Source organism: Nematostella vectensis, chromosome 10 (assembly GCF_932526225.1).
Source record: "Nematostella vectensis chromosome 10, jaNemVect1.1, whole genome shotgun sequence".
Taxonomy (NCBI): Eukaryota; Metazoa; Cnidaria; class Anthozoa; order Actiniaria; family Edwardsiidae; genus Nematostella; species Nematostella vectensis.
The window spans coordinates 12,944,041-12,964,624 of NC_064043.1; the positions used below are offsets into that span (position 1 = coordinate 12,944,041).

The 20,584-nt window shown below is 37.7% G+C and overlaps 2 protein-coding genes across 2 annotated transcripts in view; one reads left to right on the plus strand and one right to left on the minus strand.

Moving 5' to 3' along the window:
- The window catches only part of LOC5512538 (SWI/SNF-related matrix-associated actin-dependent regulator of chromatin subfamily A member 5), a 15,042-nt gene extending 5,584 nt beyond the window's left edge, over window positions 1–9,458 (minus strand). The window contains exons 1-15 of the mRNA XM_001632774.3: window positions 9,311–9,458; window positions 8,335–8,430; window positions 7,962–8,122; window positions 7,766–7,866; window positions 7,508–7,608; window positions 6,914–7,249; window positions 6,530–6,661; window positions 6,211–6,279; window positions 5,788–5,897; window positions 4,769–4,905; window positions 3,699–4,063; window positions 2,925–3,057; window positions 1,557–1,702; window positions 1,289–1,411; window positions 769–885 (exon numbers count right to left, since the gene is read on the minus strand). Coding sequence (XP_001632824.2) covers window positions 769–885; window positions 1,289–1,411; window positions 1,557–1,702; window positions 2,925–3,057; window positions 3,699–4,063; window positions 4,769–4,905; window positions 5,788–5,897; window positions 6,211–6,279; window positions 6,530–6,661; window positions 6,914–7,249; window positions 7,508–7,608; window positions 7,766–7,866; window positions 7,962–8,122; window positions 8,335–8,430; window positions 9,311–9,364 — 2,181 coding nt within the window. The 5' untranslated portion in view covers window positions 9,365–9,458. The remainder of the gene's footprint in view (window positions 1–768; window positions 886–1,288; window positions 1,412–1,556; window positions 1,703–2,924; window positions 3,058–3,698; window positions 4,064–4,768; window positions 4,906–5,787; window positions 5,898–6,210; window positions 6,280–6,529; window positions 6,662–6,913; window positions 7,250–7,507; window positions 7,609–7,765; window positions 7,867–7,961; window positions 8,123–8,334; window positions 8,431–9,310) is intronic.
- Window positions 9,459–9,719: 261 nt separating this feature from the next.
- LOC5512505 (tumor suppressor candidate 3) lies at window positions 9,720–19,003 on the plus strand. The gene is made up of 11 exons (XM_001632823.3): window positions 9,720–9,826; window positions 10,784–10,953; window positions 12,737–12,854; window positions 13,445–13,527; window positions 14,582–14,639; window positions 14,857–14,997; window positions 15,482–15,571; window positions 15,655–15,718; window positions 17,235–17,309; window positions 17,683–17,773; window positions 17,884–19,003. The coding sequence occupies exons 1-11, from the start codon at window positions 9,740–9,742 to the stop codon at window positions 17,897–17,899; spliced, it is 993 nt and encodes a 330-aa protein (XP_001632873.3). The 5' UTR covers window positions 9,720–9,739; the 3' UTR covers window positions 17,900–19,003.
- Window positions 19,004–20,584: the final 1,581 nt, after the last annotated feature.

Below are 20,584 nucleotides of genomic sequence, written 5' to 3' on the forward strand. Positions count from 1 at the left end.
TGAAATCCATAAAGGCATCTTCATGGTTTTACAAGCCATCAAGGAGTGGACATTGTGTTTTGAGGCCATGGAAATGAACCTGGAGGATCAGAATAAAGGTATCTACTGTATTTGTGTCTTGAGCTGTGTTTGCTGATCTCTCTCCCTTGTGTGGTATTTTGAGCGTTTTATTGAGAGGGGTGATTCTGCTTTTCTTTCCTTGTTCGATTTGAAATTTGTCAAAGAACCTGTGCTATTTGGCTTAAGAGTAGTCGCCAACACCTTGGTTGGATGCATATCTTCAAGACCATTTATCCCTTAGACTGATGCCTGAGTATCTTCATCTTGTTGTGTTTATTTTGCATTTATGAATTTTTTGGGTTGTGGGTACTTCCCAAAGCCGGTACAGGCCAGTTGAGGGGTCAATGTGTTAATGTGACAGTAGAAATATCTTAATCCAATGATGCCTTCCTTTCAAAGCAAACATTTTAATATTGTATTTATTGTGTCCATGTTTAATTTATGTAAATATGGTAATCTGAAGCTGTGATAAGTACAGTACACTACAACAGAACTTTTATAAACATTTGGATAAATATGAAATCCCCCTTTTCATAGCCTCTCCAGGACATTTTTACATATAATTTTATTCTTAATGCAGATAATAATGTACTTCTAGGAAAATATCCAAGATATAGTATATGTACTGTAATTTTCCAAGAAAAAATAGAAACATATATTGAGATAAGGGTTATTATCCATGTAAGGAGGCAAAAATCTGGTACATACCCTTGGTGCTTTGGGTTCACTGACTCGCAGCGCTTCACGGAAATACTGATCAACAGCATAGTTTGCTTTTCGCTCTCGCTTGGGAGGCTCAATCCAACGAGGAAAGCTGCTACCACTCTAAAACAGATTAAACAGAAGATTCATTTAGAAGAGGTGTGTGAAAGTTGCCATCATATCTCCGTTCACCTTTTTTTTGTTATTCGCTATTGCTTATTTTCCAGTAAGTCACCAATCAATGGTTATCCAGACACATTGACAGCTGCTTCAGAATCATCTACAGTATTTTGTATGATCAAGGTAACCTAAAAACCGAATGGCATTTGATCGGTACTCCTAAGATTCTTTTTTGTGTGGCTTAACTAGTACTACTGTATATGGTTCATGGTCTCAAGTGTTTTGAAAATATGGTTTATAAAGTAAACATACTGTATGGGGCACATGGGAAAAGATTGTGACATACATACTTTATAGTAGCCCATATTTCTAAACCCAATACAAGTGCATATGCACAGAATATTACCTTCTGCTTTTCTTTGTAATCTTCACCCTCAAAATGGAAGATGCTCTCAGTTGGGGCATCTAGAGTGAGTTTCCGCAGTGCACCTTCGCCATATGTCTTCATCTTCTCCTCCATTTCAGCAGTCTGAAAAAAAACCAGAAACATTATTGACACTCTGTAGACTTTAGGGGCATCCACCGAACACTGTATGTATACTGGTTTTGAAAGTTTGTGAGAAAAAGTCTTATATACAATTTAATACAGTAACCAATATACTTTATGGTCAAACCTTCTTTTCTCCTTTCGCAAGGATAGCGTCAATGTCTTCATCCGTGATGTCCTCGTCCTTAGATGCAAACACGGCCTCTGCACCATGTCGGATCATGCTAAGCATCTCCTCTTTCCCAACCTTTAGATTAGGGTCAACCAGTCGACCTGAGCAAGACAAGAACATTAGAAACAGTTACAATTACTCTATGTATGCACCAGCAGGAAATATGGTGGCCGAGTGAAAGTCATGGCTGACCCTTCTGTCATGATATAACAGGTTTCTAAATGAGGCTAGTTAACAGTAGATATTACAGTCGAAGCTCTCTGAGCGACCGCTCTCGTAAGCGACCAGCTCCGATTACGACCACGATCATGAATCACTGATTGAATTGTCACACAAGCTCTGTAATTCTAAGCTCTCGTAAGCGACCAACTTATTGGTGCGACCAGCTCCGTTAACGGCCAAAATTTCAAACCACCAACTGAGATGTTCTTTTATTTTTAAGCTACCACAATGATTTTTGGCTTTACAACATCAGTCAACACTTGATAAACTTCATATCCAATGCATGCTGAAATCACATATAAAGGGGAAATGTTGTAATGTTTCACAAAAGCTGCCTTTCCAGTAGGGAACCATTAAAGAATTTCATAATTACAATTTTCTAACTTCAATTTCAACCATGGGATTGATGTTTCTTTGTCTCCAGAAAATGTACTAATGCAAGGAATCTCTAGTCCATTGCCAGCTCCATGATTTTTTTTTCCAGTTACAATAGCCATCCACTTGTTTAATTTGTTGCACTCTTTAGAAATCGGCTAACAAAATACACCATGCGATAGTCGTAGACGCAGAAGATATTCTCATGAAGAAAAGCTTAAGTCCTCGATATAAACAAGCATAACTTTGCGTAGAATTCCTAGTTTCAAAATCAAGCATAACTTTGCGTAGAATACCTAGTTTCAAAATCAAGCAATAAACCAAAATATTACAGCTTTGTTATTATCACAATAACATTAAGATTCCATTTTAATTAAGCTCCCGTAAGCGACCAACACCTATTGTTCAAGTTTTTGACGCCCAGTGGTCGATTATGAGAGCAAGCTCTCGTAAAAGACCAGCTCCGTTAACGACCACAATTTTCAGTTCCCAAGGTGGTCGCTTACGAGAGCTTCAACTGTAATTGAGAACACACAGTTTCTGATCCTAAAAATCAACCAAGAAATCAAGATTTTTTCACAGGAACAAGTAAAAAGAAAAACAAGCAGTCGGGTTCTCTTGCACATGATCTGGCATTTGAGAGAAAAGTAATAATCACTTACATGTGCTTATTTGCTAATGAGAAACAACTTTAAATGCACAGTCCAACAGAGAAGCTTCACCCACCTTGCTGAATAACCACAGCATCTAAACGGAGCTTCATCTCTGCCCGCTCAATGATGCGCTCTTCAACAGTGCTCTCACTAATAAAACGGAAAACCTTTACTTGCTTCTTCTGCCCAATACGATGAGCACGATCCTAAACACAACAAGGTGGATAGTGTCAATCAATGTGTACATCATAAAGACAATAATTTGAAAAAGGTGAATGCAGCTTGAAGAGATTGAAGACATCTATAGACAGGATTTAATTAAATTGACGGGGGAATCAGTTGTCCCACATCATACATAAAAAGGATTAAAATTTGGCAATTCCCTTTGGGACCCCCCTGTCTCTTGCTTCATGCCCAACTTTGGCATGAACCTTGCTTTGACGCCATTTTCTGAGATGACTGGGCACAAAGGTGGTCCTTGGTGGAGCTTATAATATTTGACCCAAACAAGTAGATCACAAACAGCAATAAATCTTGCTGTAGTTCCTAGCAGCAGTGAAGCTCACCTGACTAGGGCTAGACAAGTTTATAGGGCTAAAACTGAAACCTGACAGCTTAGAGAATGTCGATCAACCACTGCTTTGTTATAGTTTATCATTGAAAATACAGCAGTTTTTTCACAAGAATCTACAAATGAAGTCTGACGCATTATTAAATTGATTGAAAATATCTTGGTGACTTGCTTGAATTACATGGAAGTGGATGCTTTGTGTGACTCGGCATTAAGCGGGAGCATAAAATGGCAGCGTGATTGGCCTTCTTTAACCAAATGTTATTATACACATACCATGGCCTGTAGATCCACTTGAGGATTCCAGTCACTGTCATACAGAATCACAATATCTGCCGTAGCCAGGTTGATTCCCAGCCCACCAGCACGTGTACTCAACATGAAGATGAATTTCGTGCTGCCGGGCATGTTGAAGGAGTTAATGTATGCTTGTCTTTCCTCGTGAGGTGTCTGTCCGTCCAGGCGGCAGTAATCATATTGCCTCCAAAGACAATAGTCCTCCAAAATGTCTAGGAGTCGGGTCATCTGGGAGAAGATGAGGACCCTTGACCCCTCCTGTTTCAGGCGGGCCAGCAGTTTGTCCAGAACTCTCATCTTGCCACTGTTCTCTATCAAGTGGACATCAGTAGTGTACGGAGGCCCTGAGTTCCAATAAAAACAAGCATTATCAATATTTACAAATAAAAATAAAATAAAATAAATCAACTACAGCATTCTCTTCTCTCCTAGAAATCCTAAACATTTAAATGGAATTTGAGAAAATAAAAAATTGACCTTTTAAGACCATTATCAAACTTTTCTCCAAATAATGACATAAAAATGTAAAATAAAATTATAGACCAGCGGGGCGCAGGTCTGCAGAAACCGAGAACACAAACACATGATTTGTTTTTTGGCTAAAGTTCTTTTTCTAGTTTATAGCCAAATTCGTTGTTGCGCGACCTCCCAGAATCCAAAATTCCTTTCTTTGTCTGGGAATAGCGCATAGTCAATCAAACCAAACAATGAAAACCAGACAAAACGCCCACAAGTTTGCGTCTAACTACGCGCTATTTTCAACCGAGACATGGATTTTGGATCTGTCGAGGTCGTGCAACAACGAATTTGGCTGTAAGAGTTTTAATCAAGCTCTCAATTGTGTTTACATTTAAAGATGCAATACAAGAAACGTCACATAAACCATCCAGAACAGTGGTTTAACATTTTTGTTGAGAACATTTGCTTGTTAGAAGTATCTCAGTTATTCACTTGAAAAAGGCAATTTATAATGGATTCTTTGCATGACTCACTGTAGCATTATGCATAAAATGAATGCATATAAAAGATAAAACTGATGAAGAGCTTACCAGGCTCAGCTCCGTCAAACAAGTAGGGGTGGTTACAGCACTTGCGGAGCTGCATGAGAATATTAAGCAGCCTCATCTTGTCTGTCTTGCCAGCACCATTCACAACATCAATATCTTTCATCAAGATCTTGGTGTACCTACAATAATTCAGCACTTTAAACACATAGAAGAAAAAAAAAAAAGCAGCATGGACTTTTTAGCACAGGCAGGCCAAGGCCCCAGTCCCCAGTGGCCAGGGGAACATAGCTACTATTTTCAGAGTGATGGCTACTTAAAAAAAAAAAAGATAAATGTTTTATTTGACCTAATGAAATAAAATAACTTCCACCCCCCCCCCCCCCCTACTAATCAATTTCCAATGCCTACTCTAAAAAAAATGGAACCCCTGAATGCATGGGAAAATGTATATGCTAAAAAAATATATACTGTATCATGAAAATAACTATAGTAAAATAAAACTAGTATAGTTGTTTGTAATAAAACTAGTTTTTTGCAAACAGGTTTTTTTTGCTAACACGTAGATTTCCCCATAGATGCCTTTATAAACCACTGACAGTAGCCTTGGGCTGCCTGTGCTTTGAGAGGCTACATCACATCTTTCTGGGGGCCACACAGGCAGACAGAAGCTTGAAAAATACGAAACACATTTTAAAGGTGCTTTACAGTAGGCCAACCACTTAAAGAATGGCGATTAACCATTTCTTTGTTATTGTTTACAACTTAAAGTACAACAAGTCTATATTTGCCAGAAAACATGAAGTCTGATAAGGTAAATGATGATATTTGATTGAAAATATCCTAGTTACTCCCTTCAATTGGAAAATTGTAAATGGATACTTTGTGTGCCTTCTTTAATAGTCTGAGAGATATTAGCTGGACTCCATGCTACTCTTAGATGCACATTTACTGAATAATGAGATGTCGATATTTTAGCCTGACCCCAGGAAGCTTGGAACTCAAACCAGATGATTTGCTAACTATGTACAGTACCCTTCTTTTGTACCAAATGATGGACTCACCAGCTTCTCTGCATTTTGGTCAAGCCAGTGTAAACCTTGGTCTCTTTCTTGGGGAGCAATCTCTTCTCTACATCAGACTTGAGACGGCGCAGGAGAAATGGTCTTAACACCTTAAAAACAAAACATTGCACAGTTACAGATGGTTCGTAATCTATTTCAAGAACCAGATGACATAAATACTGTACAACTTGAAGCCTGTTGTACTATATGTTTGAGCAGTTCAAAGGAGGATCACTGCAATTGTTTTACATTGACTTATTTGTATAACATTTTTTTTCCATAATTCCAAGCTTTCAGTACAAAATTATCAACCATATTGGCCTTCAAATAGTTGTTTAAAGAAAGATGACTACAATTGTTAACATTGACTTGATTTTGACATATTTCCATAAAGCATGTAAGCATATAGAAAGATTTACATACCGAGTGAAGTCTCTCTACTAGCTGCTTTTCCTCTACAAGATTGTTACTGTTGAACCATGCATCAAAATCCTGAAAGGGATCCATGAAATTCAAACAAAGACCCAAAAATGATACCACCAGAAAACCAAGTGCAACATGTCATCTAACAATAATTTAGATGATGTGTGCACTGTTACGTACAGTATGTGTAGATTGAGGCCTTAAATTATCAAACAAAAGCCATGGAGTTTTTTTTTTTCCAGAATTTTTCTTTAAAGTTTACATTACAGTATGTATGTGAGATGGTTGAGTTCATTCTACACTAATAACATATCCTTACGTCAGAAGAGCTGAAGACATCAGGTAACAAAAAATTGAGCAGCGCCCACAACTCATGGAGATTATTCTGTAGAGGTGTTCCAGTGAGCAATAGTCGGTTGGCGGAGCGGAGTTCCCTCACAATTTCAGAAAGCTGTTATATAAAAGAAAAAAGTAAAGTGCTAAGTTAGTAAAGAACCAATCAAACTATTTACATACAATATACTGAATAAAGTAAACGAAATTATTAAAATAATGTTGAGCTTACACCAAAGACAATAAAGTTAAACAAGGAATTGATTCAGAACATAAAATACGTTCTTCTTATTTCTTTTCTAGGTCCTTTCAGATTCCAAACTACTTACAGTATCATGTGAGAATAATTCACAATGTCCAAGAGTCATACCTTTGACTTTTCATTCTTGATTCTGTGGGCTTCATCAATGACTATGTATCTCCATGCAAACTTCTTGAACACTGCTTTCTCTCTTATGACCATTTCATAAGAAGTCACACACACGTCCCACTCCCCAGGCAACATTGTGTCACGGATAAATGCTGTCCTCTGTTCCTGGTTGCCAATTAGACAGACAGCTCTGATGCTGGGACACCAGCGCTCAAACTCGGCCATCCAGTTTGCGAGTGTGGACTTGGGGCAAATAACCATATGAGGGCCAGGGACCTTGCGGAAGTTCTTCATGTAACCCAAGAGGGAGATGGTCTGCAGTGTTTTCCCCAAACCCTGTGACACAATATACTTCCGCATTATCTAAACTGTTATAGCCAAATTCGTTGTTGCGCGACCTGTCAGAATCCAAAATTCCTTTCTTCGTTTGGGAATAGCGTGTAGTCAATCAAAGCAAACAATCAAAACCAGACAAGAAATAAACACAAAATTTATAAATGCTTTACTCCGCATACATAAGCCATTATATAATCTAAAGCAAACATAGAACTAGATCTAACATTTACAGTATCTAATCTTGGAGAAATTGCTTACCATCTCATCAGCAAGAATTCCATTGATTCCATTCTCATAAAGAGATATCAACCAGTTCAACCCTCGTACTTGATAGTCACGCATCTCTCCACCTTTGATATCTAGGGGCGGGGAAACCAAATTATACTGTAAATAACTTGCCTGAAGAAGCACATTAATTTTCCTGTGATAAATATGATGATTACAAAACTTGAAGATACATTTATAAATAATGTATAACATATACAAAGTACAAAAGTTTCAAGAAATCCCCCTTACAATTAGGCGATTCCTCAAAGTGTAGTATAGAGGTCTGCGCTCCCTTTGTCTGGTTAAGCAGTTCTTCGTCCTCCTCCTGCTCTGTTCGCCGGTGACGATGACTGAAACAGAAATCAATTATTGTCAATTTTGTGATCATGTGTAGTATGATGTGTTCTGCACAGTGTAGATTTTTTAAAAACAGATCTTAACTTACTCTCCACACTCCGACACCTTCCGCTGCCTCGAGGGGAATGCTGGAGCTTTCATCTTAAGTGGACTGGTCGGCTGTTTACGCCCTCCAGATGGATTCATGAAATGGGCAAAGATTTCAGTCTTCTCCAATAAGAAGTTAAATCTTGTGGCTCTGTCTTTATCCTGTAATGATGATGGTGAAATAATAATAATTTATGTGGACAATCTTTAGATAAAAGTTGACCCGCAGCTTGAGAGCCAAAAGTGTGAACTTTAGAGAATAAATAGCTCAATTTTGGTTCTGGCATTTTCAGTGTAGTAGGAAGGCAGAGACCCAAGTTTCCCCCTCAAGGGAAGATTTCCACATCCACCATTGCATTTCATAAACCACTCACCAGTTTGTACTGATAGTCCTGCGATACAGGTATAGGCTTGGCCTTCTTTGAGGTACCAGGCTTGCTCTTGTAGTCATCGTCTGCTTCCTCTGTTGACTTTAAAAAGAAAAAAGATGATGTCATCAGTATCGTAAACAATATCTTTTACACATGGTTAAAGCTCTGATTAGCATCAGGGAGCTATTTAACCTTGACAAATAACAAAGATGGTACCGGGATGTCAAAACAAGCAGGCAACTGCCGGCTCCTTCATCTTTTATTGCTGGCCACTTTGTCTGATGTTTAAAATGAATAATATAGCTAATTTTGCATCAATCCTCTCAAGCCAGCTACTTTTTAGGCAACAACCTACATCAGTACATTTTGATAGCTCTAGGGGTATATTTTAAAAGGGAGTTCCAGTATAGTTTAATATATGTTTTTAAAAATTTTGTCTTCACTGACAATTCTGTGTGACAAGAAGATATTCTGATTGCTGCTACTTCTTCATTCTGCAGTATACCTACAATTTACTAGATTAAAAAAAAAAAACTCAACTGTGTCTTTGAGACTATAAGTAGGCAATCTGCTCCAATAATATCAGGATGTCGTCGACGGAAAGTTTTCAACTTAACTCAATTTGCCTGGAATACGCCATTTAATTGGCCGTTACAAGTTTTTATAGTCAAGCATTCTTTCGGCACCGCAAGGGCTAAAGTAAATCATCAAAACAAAAGAAACTTTAACATCAGAAATCGCTGTATAACGATAAAAAATTCCAAAAGGAATCACATATTTTTTTTAACCTTTAACAGACATTTCTATGGATTCAATCAAGTATCGTGTCTACTGAAAAGCTCTGCATGTCCGATTGCAGATTCGGCAAAGGAAACAGCGTGTTGAATTTTCAAATCAATTAGTGGCGGGAAGAAAGCAACTAGTTTTCACACTAAATAGCAAAACAGAGTCCCTTAAAATGAACTGGCTTGTGTATTACCTCTTCTGGGGCCGGGCTTCCGCTGCTAGTCGAGTTAGTTTCGTCTAAAGGCATGTTTTTCGGTAGATTTTCGCTCAAAGGAAACTCTGTCTATGAACTTTTGGCGGCACGATGAGTTTGTATGGCGCCAAACCACTGCTGCATGCCGGGAGCGCTAGTGCTAGGTTCCCGCGTCTAGACTACACAGGACACCCAATAATATAATTGTTTTGCAATACTGAGGGAAATCTGACAATCTATATCTCAGAATCTGTTTAAAAGAAATATGCTCTTATTTTAAAAGAGTGAATTTAATAGCAGATTGTATTTGAAAAAATATTTAGGAAATTCATACAAAATATGGGTGTATAATAATGTTCGAGATAAATGACCGCGGTAGCTTGGTGACCTGGTGCGAGGCCCGTCTGCTCGAGGAAGAAAGGTTCCAACATGGCGGCGCGTGGTTGGCTGTTGGCGATTGTCGTTTTCTCCTTCTTGCTTTACGCCAATGGCAAAAAGAAAGGCGTTTCAAAAGAGGTATGACCAGTGTTGAACTCATGCATAAGATCAATCGCCATAAAAAACAGCACTTCTGCCTTTATGGTCATCAGATTTTCCGTCCTTTCCTAACAAAGTGATTTAGAATTTCAGAAGGAATGAAAATGAATAGGCAAAGTATGCCTTTTTGAAGTGACTTCTGGGTTTCTTAGATTGTATGACTGTTAAAATAAAATAAGAGTACCCTTTCTGTTGCTTATAGCTTGGGCTATAAAGCTTTGAAGCCTTTTGTCAACATTTGTATAATTAACATCTGCCAACACTACTCCACAACTCATCTACAATCTGAAAGCTTCCTGAATCCAGTTATCATTATGTTATTGTGGAGTCACTCACAACGTCATAGATAAGACTGCAGTGACCAGTAAATTTATTTAATTTTAAATCTGGCTGCAATTTTGGACTAGTTTTTCCCTATCTGGTTACTGCATTCCCCTGTATTGTATCTCATCTCTTGTCCTCTCAGATAAGAATGTTACAGCTGAAATCGTTGTTGCGCGACCTCAGCAAATCCAGGATTCTCACTAATCCAAGATCATAGCTGTCAACCCACATTGGCCAGAAATCTTTATATGTGAAAAAAAACCTAGAGAGCCAATGCGGGTGCATACAGAGGGGATATATGAACATTCTCACAAAAATCAGGCTTGTGATGAGGTCCAAAATCTTGTGACACCCACCTATAGCAGATGAGTTGGTAGCTATGCAAGATCCATTTAAATAAATGGAACCAAAAAAAAAAACAAGACAAGAATTTTGGATTTGCTAAGGTTGTGTAACAATGGTTTTGGCTGTAACCTTCTGGCCCAATTAATTGGATGATGGGCAGTAAGTATATACTGCTGCAATTCTGCAATAAAAATACAGAGTAAAAATCTGCAAACAGGCTTAGTCATAGGCATCCAGTAATGTTTTAGCATGATTGTATTTTTGCAGGCAATGCTTGAAACAAAAGTCAGTCAGCTAATGGAGTGGAACCATCGGAAGTCCATCATCAGACTTAATGGCGACAAATACAGGACTTACCTACGTGCATCACCCCGCAACTACTCTGTTATACTGATGCTTACAGCTCTAGCGCCGCACAGGCAGTGTGCCATCTGTAGGTAATGTTTAAAGATCTACAGTACTGTATTTGCCTTTAAGCTAGTTAACTGGGTTATGGAAAATATCAAGGTATACAGGAATACCCTGAAGCAATCTTCTGGGTACCAAAAGTTTTATTTTGTTACTTGTTTTGTCTAGTTTTTAGAAGTCTTTCTTAAGAGTACAGTGTAGATCTGTAATTCACATTTTATTATCCCAGGAAAGATATATATGTAGGGAAAGAACTTTAGCCAGTTTGTGGATTTTTAAGAGATTATCAATATTTTTCAGACAAAATACTAAAGATTAATGGGAGGAGCATGCGCTTGGTAGGCGCTCAAAATACCATGCCATTGTTGTTCGTAATTCACTATTGTGCGGGAATCACTGAATCATTTCTGTATACATTTCAACGGTGGCTCTTGGAATATTATTATTTCTTAAATAGCTTTATTTCTCAATGAATTTATACCGATTGCAACCAAATTTACTGGGAAATGTCAAAGAGCGAATAAACTACATGAGAATGTTTTTTAACATTGACAGTTAAACGATCAAATTCCTTAAAATTTGTAATAGAGCCATTTCAAAGAACATTGGATATTTCCTCTAAAAACTGCTAGATATCCATTTTTTTTCCAATTTATTCTTTTTTTTAAAGGATGTATACAGTATGCATCTCAGTGTTGTTAGTGTTGTGTTGAGTGGTATGTTAACAAGGGAAGAGCCTGTGGTACACGCTTTGTGTATTGCACAAACCAAATAAACGTGATAAAATTCCTGTGATTTAATTTATTGCAAACACAGTGAATCGAAATTCATTTAAATACTAACAAAATGAATTCCTACAGATTCCAATCTTTTATTAATTCGCCAAGAGCCAAATACTCAAACTTTCAACTCAAACAAGATTTGTTTTTCAGTCAGGCCAAGTAAAAATAAAGACATGTTTAACATCCTGATAAGATCAAAATAGGGAGCATGTGGCCCTTTTTAATTATTATTTTTTATTTTTTTTTCTCCTTGGTTTAACAAAGATTTGCACAATTCACAAAGGAAATTTTAACGAAGTTGTGAACAGGTGAAAATAACTGTAAGGAAAGCCTTAACAGGAACACCAGGAAGATTCAAAAGTTGAGAAATGCAAAATAAAATGACCGAATTGCTCAATTAACTCTATAGATACCTTGCAATAGCATACCAACATCATCTGAAAAATGGCCTTTTCTGTATGTGTAAAGCAAATAATTGAGGTCCAAAAGTTCAACATATTTGTAAACATCGTGAGTGAATATCGATACTAGGCCCTAGATATGGGATGTGATGCGCATGCTCAGACAAAAAGTCACCCTGTTGCTAATGATGGGTTTTTCAAATTACCAATTACTTATGTGCAATGCAGCTGCTACATACATACTGTAGAAACAAACATACTGTAAAACCATTATTGTAAAAATATGTGTAAAAGATAAATTAACTGATCAATATTAATAATTAACTTATGCCAAAATCACATCCTTTGGATACTGAATTGTGTTTAATTTATTTCATGTACATTGACCCATCTGATTTAAATCCTATAATGAGTGTGTCATTCCAATAATAATGATTCATTCTTGTATTGGTAATCGCAACTTGCACTAAGAAGTCACATGACATTTTGAATGGCAAACTCAAGCCAAAAGAAGCACAGGAATGGCTGTGCCCATCACACCAGGGAGCGACATTAAAAAATAAAATTTCTCAACTTAAGTAAGGATGCAAGGATGGACCCCGATATTTATTTATGTTTTTCTTCCCCAGGGAGGCGCATAATGAATACCTCATTGTTGCCAATTCCTGGCGCTACTCTCAGCAATACACAAACCGCCTCTTCTTTGCAATGGTCGACTTTGACGAAGGACCAGATGTATTCAATGCTGTAAGTCAGAGTTATGTTATGGTTTTGTTTATGACATCATTCTTCACACCAATGTTGATGTTTTGTACAGAAAAGGCTATATAGATGTTTTATTATTATTATTATTATTATTATTATTATTATTATTATTATTATTATTATTATTATTTTTATTATTGTTATTGTTATTGTTATTGTTATTGTCATTGTCATTGTCATTGTCATCGTCATCGTCATCGTCATCGTCGTCGTCGTCATCGTCATCGTCATCGTCATCGTCATCGTCATCGTCATCATCATCATCATCATCATCATCATCATCATCATCATCATCATCATTATTATTATTATTATTATCATCATTGTATTATTATTATTATTGTTATTGTTATTATTATTATTATTATTATTATTATTATTATTATTATTATTATTATTATTATTATTATTATTACGGTTACTGTTATTATTATATTAGTTGTTGAAGTTGTTGTTGTTGTTTGTATTCTGCTTTGTCAAAAAATGTTTTTTTGTAAACAATGCCTGTCTCTGGACATATGTTTCATATTTTTCTTATTGTAACAGTGTTTCTTTTTGTGGACATGTTTCAGCTGCGTCTGAATTCTGCCCCTGTATTTATGCACTTCCCTCCTAAAGGCAAGCCAAAGAAAGGGGATACATATGACATGCAAAGGTACTGTACTTCACTGCGATAAGATTATTGCAGGAAGCTCATCTCCATATAGTGGTTTTTTTTTCCTGTTTGCCCTGCCATAGTTTCTCTTATTGCCAGGTTAGCTAGCTAGAGGCAATTACAGTATAAAGAACCAAGGCTGTGTTCCTAGTATACACATACCGTATTAACTCATGTATAATACGCACTTTTTTCGCCAAAATGACCTCCAAAATCAGGGTGTGTATTATACATAAAACTTCCTAATTGATATGCCCAAAATATGCAAAAACAACAGAAAGCTCTTGATTCGCTGTTCTCTGCCCCAAGTAACCAATTATAAAGCTGGAATTTCGATCTGTGAATACATTAGTCGAAGTATTTAAACTCCGCGTGGCGTCGTTTTGACATACAAAATCTAAATCAACATCAAAAGTTACACAGCAAACGACAAACTCAAGATTATCGGCTTTGCGGAAACGAAAGGTAACAGAGCTGCAGAAAGAGAATATGGAGTTAATGAGGCAAACATACGGCAATGGAGGAAAAATAAAGAGAACCTAAAGACGATGCCACTCATGAAACATGCCGCGCGTGGACGCAAGGCTGCGTTTCCAGAACTGGAAGTCGACCTCCTGGCATGGATTCAAGAGAAACGAAAGAACGTGCTTGCCATACTGCCATCGCTTATCAGAATGAAGGCACTCGATCTTGCAAAAGAAGTAAAATCATCGGTACTTGGAAAATAAATAAATTATGCTATAACGCCATTATGTAACTTTAGATGAGGTAAATAAAAACTTGAAAATAAAAATACTGTTTTCGTGTTTATCTATGTATGCCTCCTACGTGCTTGTTTTTTATTGACTTTTTACTGGTTTTGAATATCATTTTTCAACATTTTTTCTACAGGGTTTTTCTCGAGATACAGTTAATTTTCTTTTTTTTATTTTCCAAAGTTACCCCAAAAATCGGGGTGCGTATTATACAAAAGTGTGTATAATACATGAGTAAATACGGTACACTGTACCTATGTATTCATCTTTGGATTGAAAATTGTCACACATTATAACAGGATGGGGTTCTCAGCTGAACAGATCGCCCGTTGGGTTGGAGAGAGAACTGATGTTCAAGTAAGTACAGTACATATAGTTCATTCTACAGCTTATTTATTAATGTTGTATGATTCTGCAAAGTTTACCAATTCAGGGCATTTTTGTAACTGATTGACCATTTTCAAGGAGGTTATACAACTCAAGCAGAAACCTCTGAAAGTGCAGCATTCTTGTGCCTAAAATCTATGTCAGTCTGTGTATTTTTTTATTATTCACAATAAATTTTGTTTGAAAGGTGCGAGTATTTAGACCACCAAACTACATGGGAGCTATTGCGCTTGGACTTTTAGTTGTCCTTATTGGAGGTCTACTTTACATCCGCCGCAAGAACCTGGAATTTCTGTACAACAAGTCTTATTGGGCCATGGGAGCACTGGTGGGTTATGTACAATAAGCTGTGTACTGTATTTTTTTTAAATGTTGTTTGTAAACTTGTACTTTCTGTGTATATTTAATTTTAAAAATGTTGTTTTACTTTGAAGTGAAGAAACTGTTGCTATTACAGTACCAGGGCTTTCATCCTGTTTGTTTCTAGCTGTTTACTTAGTAATGCCCCATGTGGTATTGATTAATATCACAGTATTAGATCAACTGCTAGAAAAAAAAAGGGAAAGATTGCTCTGCTAGCATGGTATGCTTACACTATTTTTATATATACATAGTACAGTATACCCCTTCCACATGATCCTAGTGTTAACAATACATACAGTAGATGTAATAATGTTGGTAACAATGTTTGTGGTTGTACAGCACAATGACTCACATTTATATATTTTTTTATTCATAAAACTGAAAAAGAAATAGTTGTGATGACAGAAAGTTATCCATTATTGCAAAAACTTACATTACACCTCTTTCAGTGTGTTGTATTTGCCATGACCTCTGGTCAGATGTGGAATCATATCCGTGGCCCACCGTATGCCCATCGCAATCCACAAACAGGACAAGTGGTAATAATTATTATTGTTTGTTGTTCTTTTCTGGCTTGAAAACCCCATATGCTGACCTCAATTAAAACGTTTGTGTATTGCAGAGTTATATCCATGGCAGCAGTCAGGCCCAGTTTGTGGCCGAGACCCATATTGTGATTCTTTTGAGTATCCTTTTCACATGATTTTTTTTTAATGTACAGTACATAGCTGCATATCAAACGCTGTGACTTACCTACAATACAACAAAAGGTGAAGTTCAAAAAAGAGGAAAAACATATCTTGTGTGTGATTCTTATTACAATGTTCTTTTTAATGCTAGCTATGTACCATAAATGTCAAGACTCATTTTGTCAGAACTGCATCAAGACACTGTTGTACAAGTATGGTAATACCGTAATGATTCAATTAAGGGACCCGGGGCTCTTATTTCATTCTCCGGGTCTTTTAAAGGACGGGCTTTTTGGTTAGGGGCGCTTATTTCATTTGTGGGGAAAATACCATCTTCTGAATGGACTGAGAAAAAAACTTGTGCTTATAAAGATAAAGAAGTTGAATTATGAATAGACCTGTGTTGTAATGTCAGTATGTTAATGCGAGCTAAATGTATGTTCAAGTTGTGTATTTGTTGAGATTTGTTAAGAGCGGATGAAGGGGGGAACTTTTTGGGGAGGGGGCCCTTATTACGAAATTTGAGATCAAAGGGGGGCACTTATTGGGGAGGGGGCCCTTATTTTGAAATTTGAGGTCGAAGGGGGCGCTTATTGGGGAGGGGGCCCTTATTTTGAAATTTGTGGTCGAAGGGGGTCGCTTATTGGGGAGGGGGCCCTTATTTTGAAATTTGTGGTCGAAGGGGGTAGCTTATTGGGGAGGGGGCCCTTATTTTGAAATTTGTGGTCGAAGGGGATCGCTTATTGGGGAGGGGGCTCTTATTTTGAAATTTGTGGTCGAAGGGGGGCGCTTATTGGGGAGGGGGCCCTTATTTTGAAATTTGTGGTCGAAGGGGTTCGCTTATTGGGGAGGGGGCCCTTATTTTGAAATTTGTGGTCGAAGGGGGTCGCTTATTGGGGAGGGGGCCCTTATTTTGAAATTTGTGGTCGAAGGGGGTCGCTTATTGGGGAGGGGGCCCTTATTTTGAAATTTGTGGTCGAAGGGGGTCGCTTATTGGGGAGGGGGCCCTTATTTTGAAATTTGTGGTCGAAGGGGGTCGCTTATTGGGGAGGGGGCCCTTATTTTGAAATTTGTGGTCGAAGGGGGTCGCTTATTGGGGAGGGGGCCCTTATTTTGAAATTTGTGGTCGAAGGGGGTCGCTTATTGGGGAGGGGGCCCTTATTTTGAAATTTGTGGTCGAAGGGGGTCGCTTATTGGGGAGGGGGCCCTTATTTTGAAATTTGTGGTCGAAGGGGGTCGCTTATTGGGGAGGGGGCCCTTATTTTGAAATTTGTGGTCGAAGGGGGTCGCTTATTGGGGAGGGGCCCTTTTTTTAAACTTGTGGTCGAAGGGGGCGCTTATTGGGGAGGGGGCCCTTATTTTGAAATTTGAGGTCGAAGGGGGTCGCTTATTGGGGAGGGGGCCCTTATTACGAAATTTGAGGTCGAGGGGGGGCATTATTTCAACGAGGGCACTTAATAACTAAACCAAATACCATGGATTTTAGAAGACACTTATCCTTGACTTTACAAAGATGCTGCCTATGTCATTGGTATGATTCTACTGAATGAGAAAGCATTTGAAGTCAAGGAAATAGGGAAACGTAGAAGTACGTATATAAGAATATCCCTACCGCATAAAATAGCGTAATGCACTGTTCAGGGAGGTCACAGAAAGCGGGCAATGCACACTGCTTTCATAATGTTGACCAATCAAATTCTTCTTGAAGACATCCATAGTGACCCAGCCAATCAGGTTATAGTTTCGCTATGCATCTAGTTATAGTTTCTCAAAAGATTTCTTTTTGTTTTCTCACTGAAAAATAAAGCTGTCAATTTGTGGCAGTATGTTGGCTGTTTTTTTGTTTTTTGTTTTTTTTTGTAAACAGGGCAGAATTTGTCCTGGATCTGCGCCCAGTTGCCTTGCTATCACCCTTAGACTTTCTTGAATTTGTATGTAATCATGTTGTCTTTTCTTTGCAGTGGTTGTTATGGCAGGCCTTGCTTTAGTTGTGGTCTTCTTTAGTCTCATTCTCTCTGTTTTCCGCTCCAAGTATCATGGCTACCCATACAGGTACATAAGAACTTACACTGATCTTTTGTTGAAAACTTCTAAATAGCTTGATCTGATGGTAATATCTTTTTGAAATACTGTTAGCTCATTACTGCTCTTTTTTTTTTCAGCTTCCTCATCAAATGAATAAGCGCCCAGGAATCTTTCTCCCTCACATCATTAAAGCCCTACAGTGCATTTTGAAGGCAATCCACCGTACGAGTCTCAGACGACGTTATGCCAGCATCAGTCCTTAGCATATAATGCTACATACTATAAATTGTTTGTAACAAAATTGACACATTGCTTAGGATTCGGGTTCTATAAGTATAGCAAGTGGGGACAAATGTGGGTGATATTGTACAATTGCGACTGCCCTCCAATGAATCCAATTGCAAATTGTCCCCTTGTCAAAACCCCCCATCTACGTTCATAATGAACTCCTTGGTCTTACTGTATTTGTGAACGCTTGTGTGGGAGTCACTGGGGGAGTTTTATGACTCTGACATGCAAGTGGGAAGCATTGCGTGACGCTGACATGAGCTGTTGACACTATACCCTCCTATCATTCCGTGATTTTGCTAGGTGTACAGTAGTTAGATTTTTAGTGACTGGTTTATTGTTTTATCTAGGGTACCGAATGGTGAGTCTCCCGCACCGCCTTCTTTGTGTAGGTCACATGACTACCGAATTTGGATTTGCTTTGCTGGTGCACAGTCTTCATTGTGTTTACTGCTAGCAGAGGCCTCTTTTCTTTATATTTCTATACAAAGAGCTTTGTCTATACAATGAAAAGAGGCATCTGCTGGTAGGAAGTTCTCACATAACACAACAAGACCAAGCTCCAATCATGAGCAATTTATTGGACCTCCTGTGGTTTTATTGTTTTATACACCGGTTGGCTGCCAGTAGAGTTTTCTTTCGTTTTTGTTATGTGACAAAAAAAATTGTGCTATCAATTTCGAGATTGTACTCTGTTATAATTTCTGAAAAGCACCCTGTTATAATTTCTTTTAAGCGATGAAATAACCAGACATAATAACCAGCGCAACAATTCTCTGTGAACAGCACACAAACAAGTAAAAAGAAAGTTCTTTAGAGTGACTGCTACAAGTTGTGTTGTGGCGCGATGTAAGCCAAATATGGCGAGCAATCACGAGCCGCCCAAGAGAAGTAGTATAGGGTTATCTACGGGGGAATTCATGTTAATAAAAAAAAATTCCGTGAATAATAAAACAACAGATCTGGAAATGTCGTGCTTGAGTTTTCCTTGATTTCATTTTACGGAAAGAATGTATAGTGTTTCTGTTCAATATATGAAACTAGACCCTGTGCGCAGCATGGGGGCTGGGCACTAGGAGCACGTGCCCCCCACCCTCCCCCCCCCCAATATTTTTACAAATTTTAAGAAAATGACCAGTAGGGGCGTGGCTGTGCCCCAAAATATATTCTTAATGTTTCTGTATTGTGCCCCCCCCCCCCCAAAAAAAAAAATAATAATAATAAATTCGAGGCCTGCTGCGGCACTGCGCTGGGATACCTGAGATCTGCAATTTGTTAGGGCCCTGTGTTGTGACATGTATGACAAACATTCTACTACCCACAACCTTTGGATATAATAATATAAATAAATATGAATATAATACGTATAATCTTGTTTTTTTTATTGAAAATGCCATACTACAATACTGATTGGGGCAAGAAAGGTAAGATGCATCATTTCTTGAGGTGGGGGTGGACTCGAGGTGTGCTCCGTTAACGTAGATGGGGCTGATTGTCCTATCTCTTACAGTGCAAAAATCTTACAAATATTATCCCCTCAGCAGAGATAGCATCAAAATAAAATTCAGGAAACTGAGAATGTGTTTGAAAATTGTTAAATATTTCTCAAACATTTTTTGGTTCACTGCCCTCAATGTGCTATCACTCGGGGATAATTTTTTTTTAACACCCAACATGAGCCACATTGTTAATTTAGATTAAATTTGTTATTTCATTTTTGTCAGTGCAAAATAAACAACAATATCTGTTTATGCTATCATAATATTGTTTAAACACAGAATATCCAGACTTGTAATTATAGCATATACATATTCTTAAGGATTGAAATCAACAGCATTACAAAGACAACACAATGCTCTAGATTTCATTGAAAATGTTCCATAAAATTAAAATGAAATTCGATGAGGGATAAAGTTATTTTAGGGAAAAAAAAACAAAAAAATAAGCACCAAAGTACCAAAATAATTTTCATAGATTTACATATCTTACACTACACATGGCTAACATGTCAGTACATGTTTACACTACACATGGCTAACATGTCAGTACATGTTTACACTACACATGGCTAACATGTCAGTACATGTTTACACTACACATGGCTAACATGTCAGTACATGTTTACACTACACATGGCTAACATGTCAGTACATGTTTACACTACACATGGCTAACATGTCAGTACATGTTTACACTACACATGGCTATAACATGTCAGTACATGTTTACACTACACATGGCTAACATGTCAGTACATGTTTACCTCTAAAAAGGCAGCAAACCAAAGTTAAGTTAAGGGACAGACCATTAGATATTTTAGGGGATGGTTGCGGCATTTTTTTTTTTTTTTGCAGGATTTTTTTTCGGCACCGTGGCTGTGCTCGTTTTTTTCTTTTTTTTTTCGTATGCTGGCGCTCTGCAGGATTTTTTTTAAAGAAATTTAAAGCGGTAGATTCTAATAAGGCGAAAATGAACGCAAGATAAAATGACCTCTCAATTAATCAAAACCAAATGCATGTATATAGTTTTTATAGACTGAAGGCATGGAGA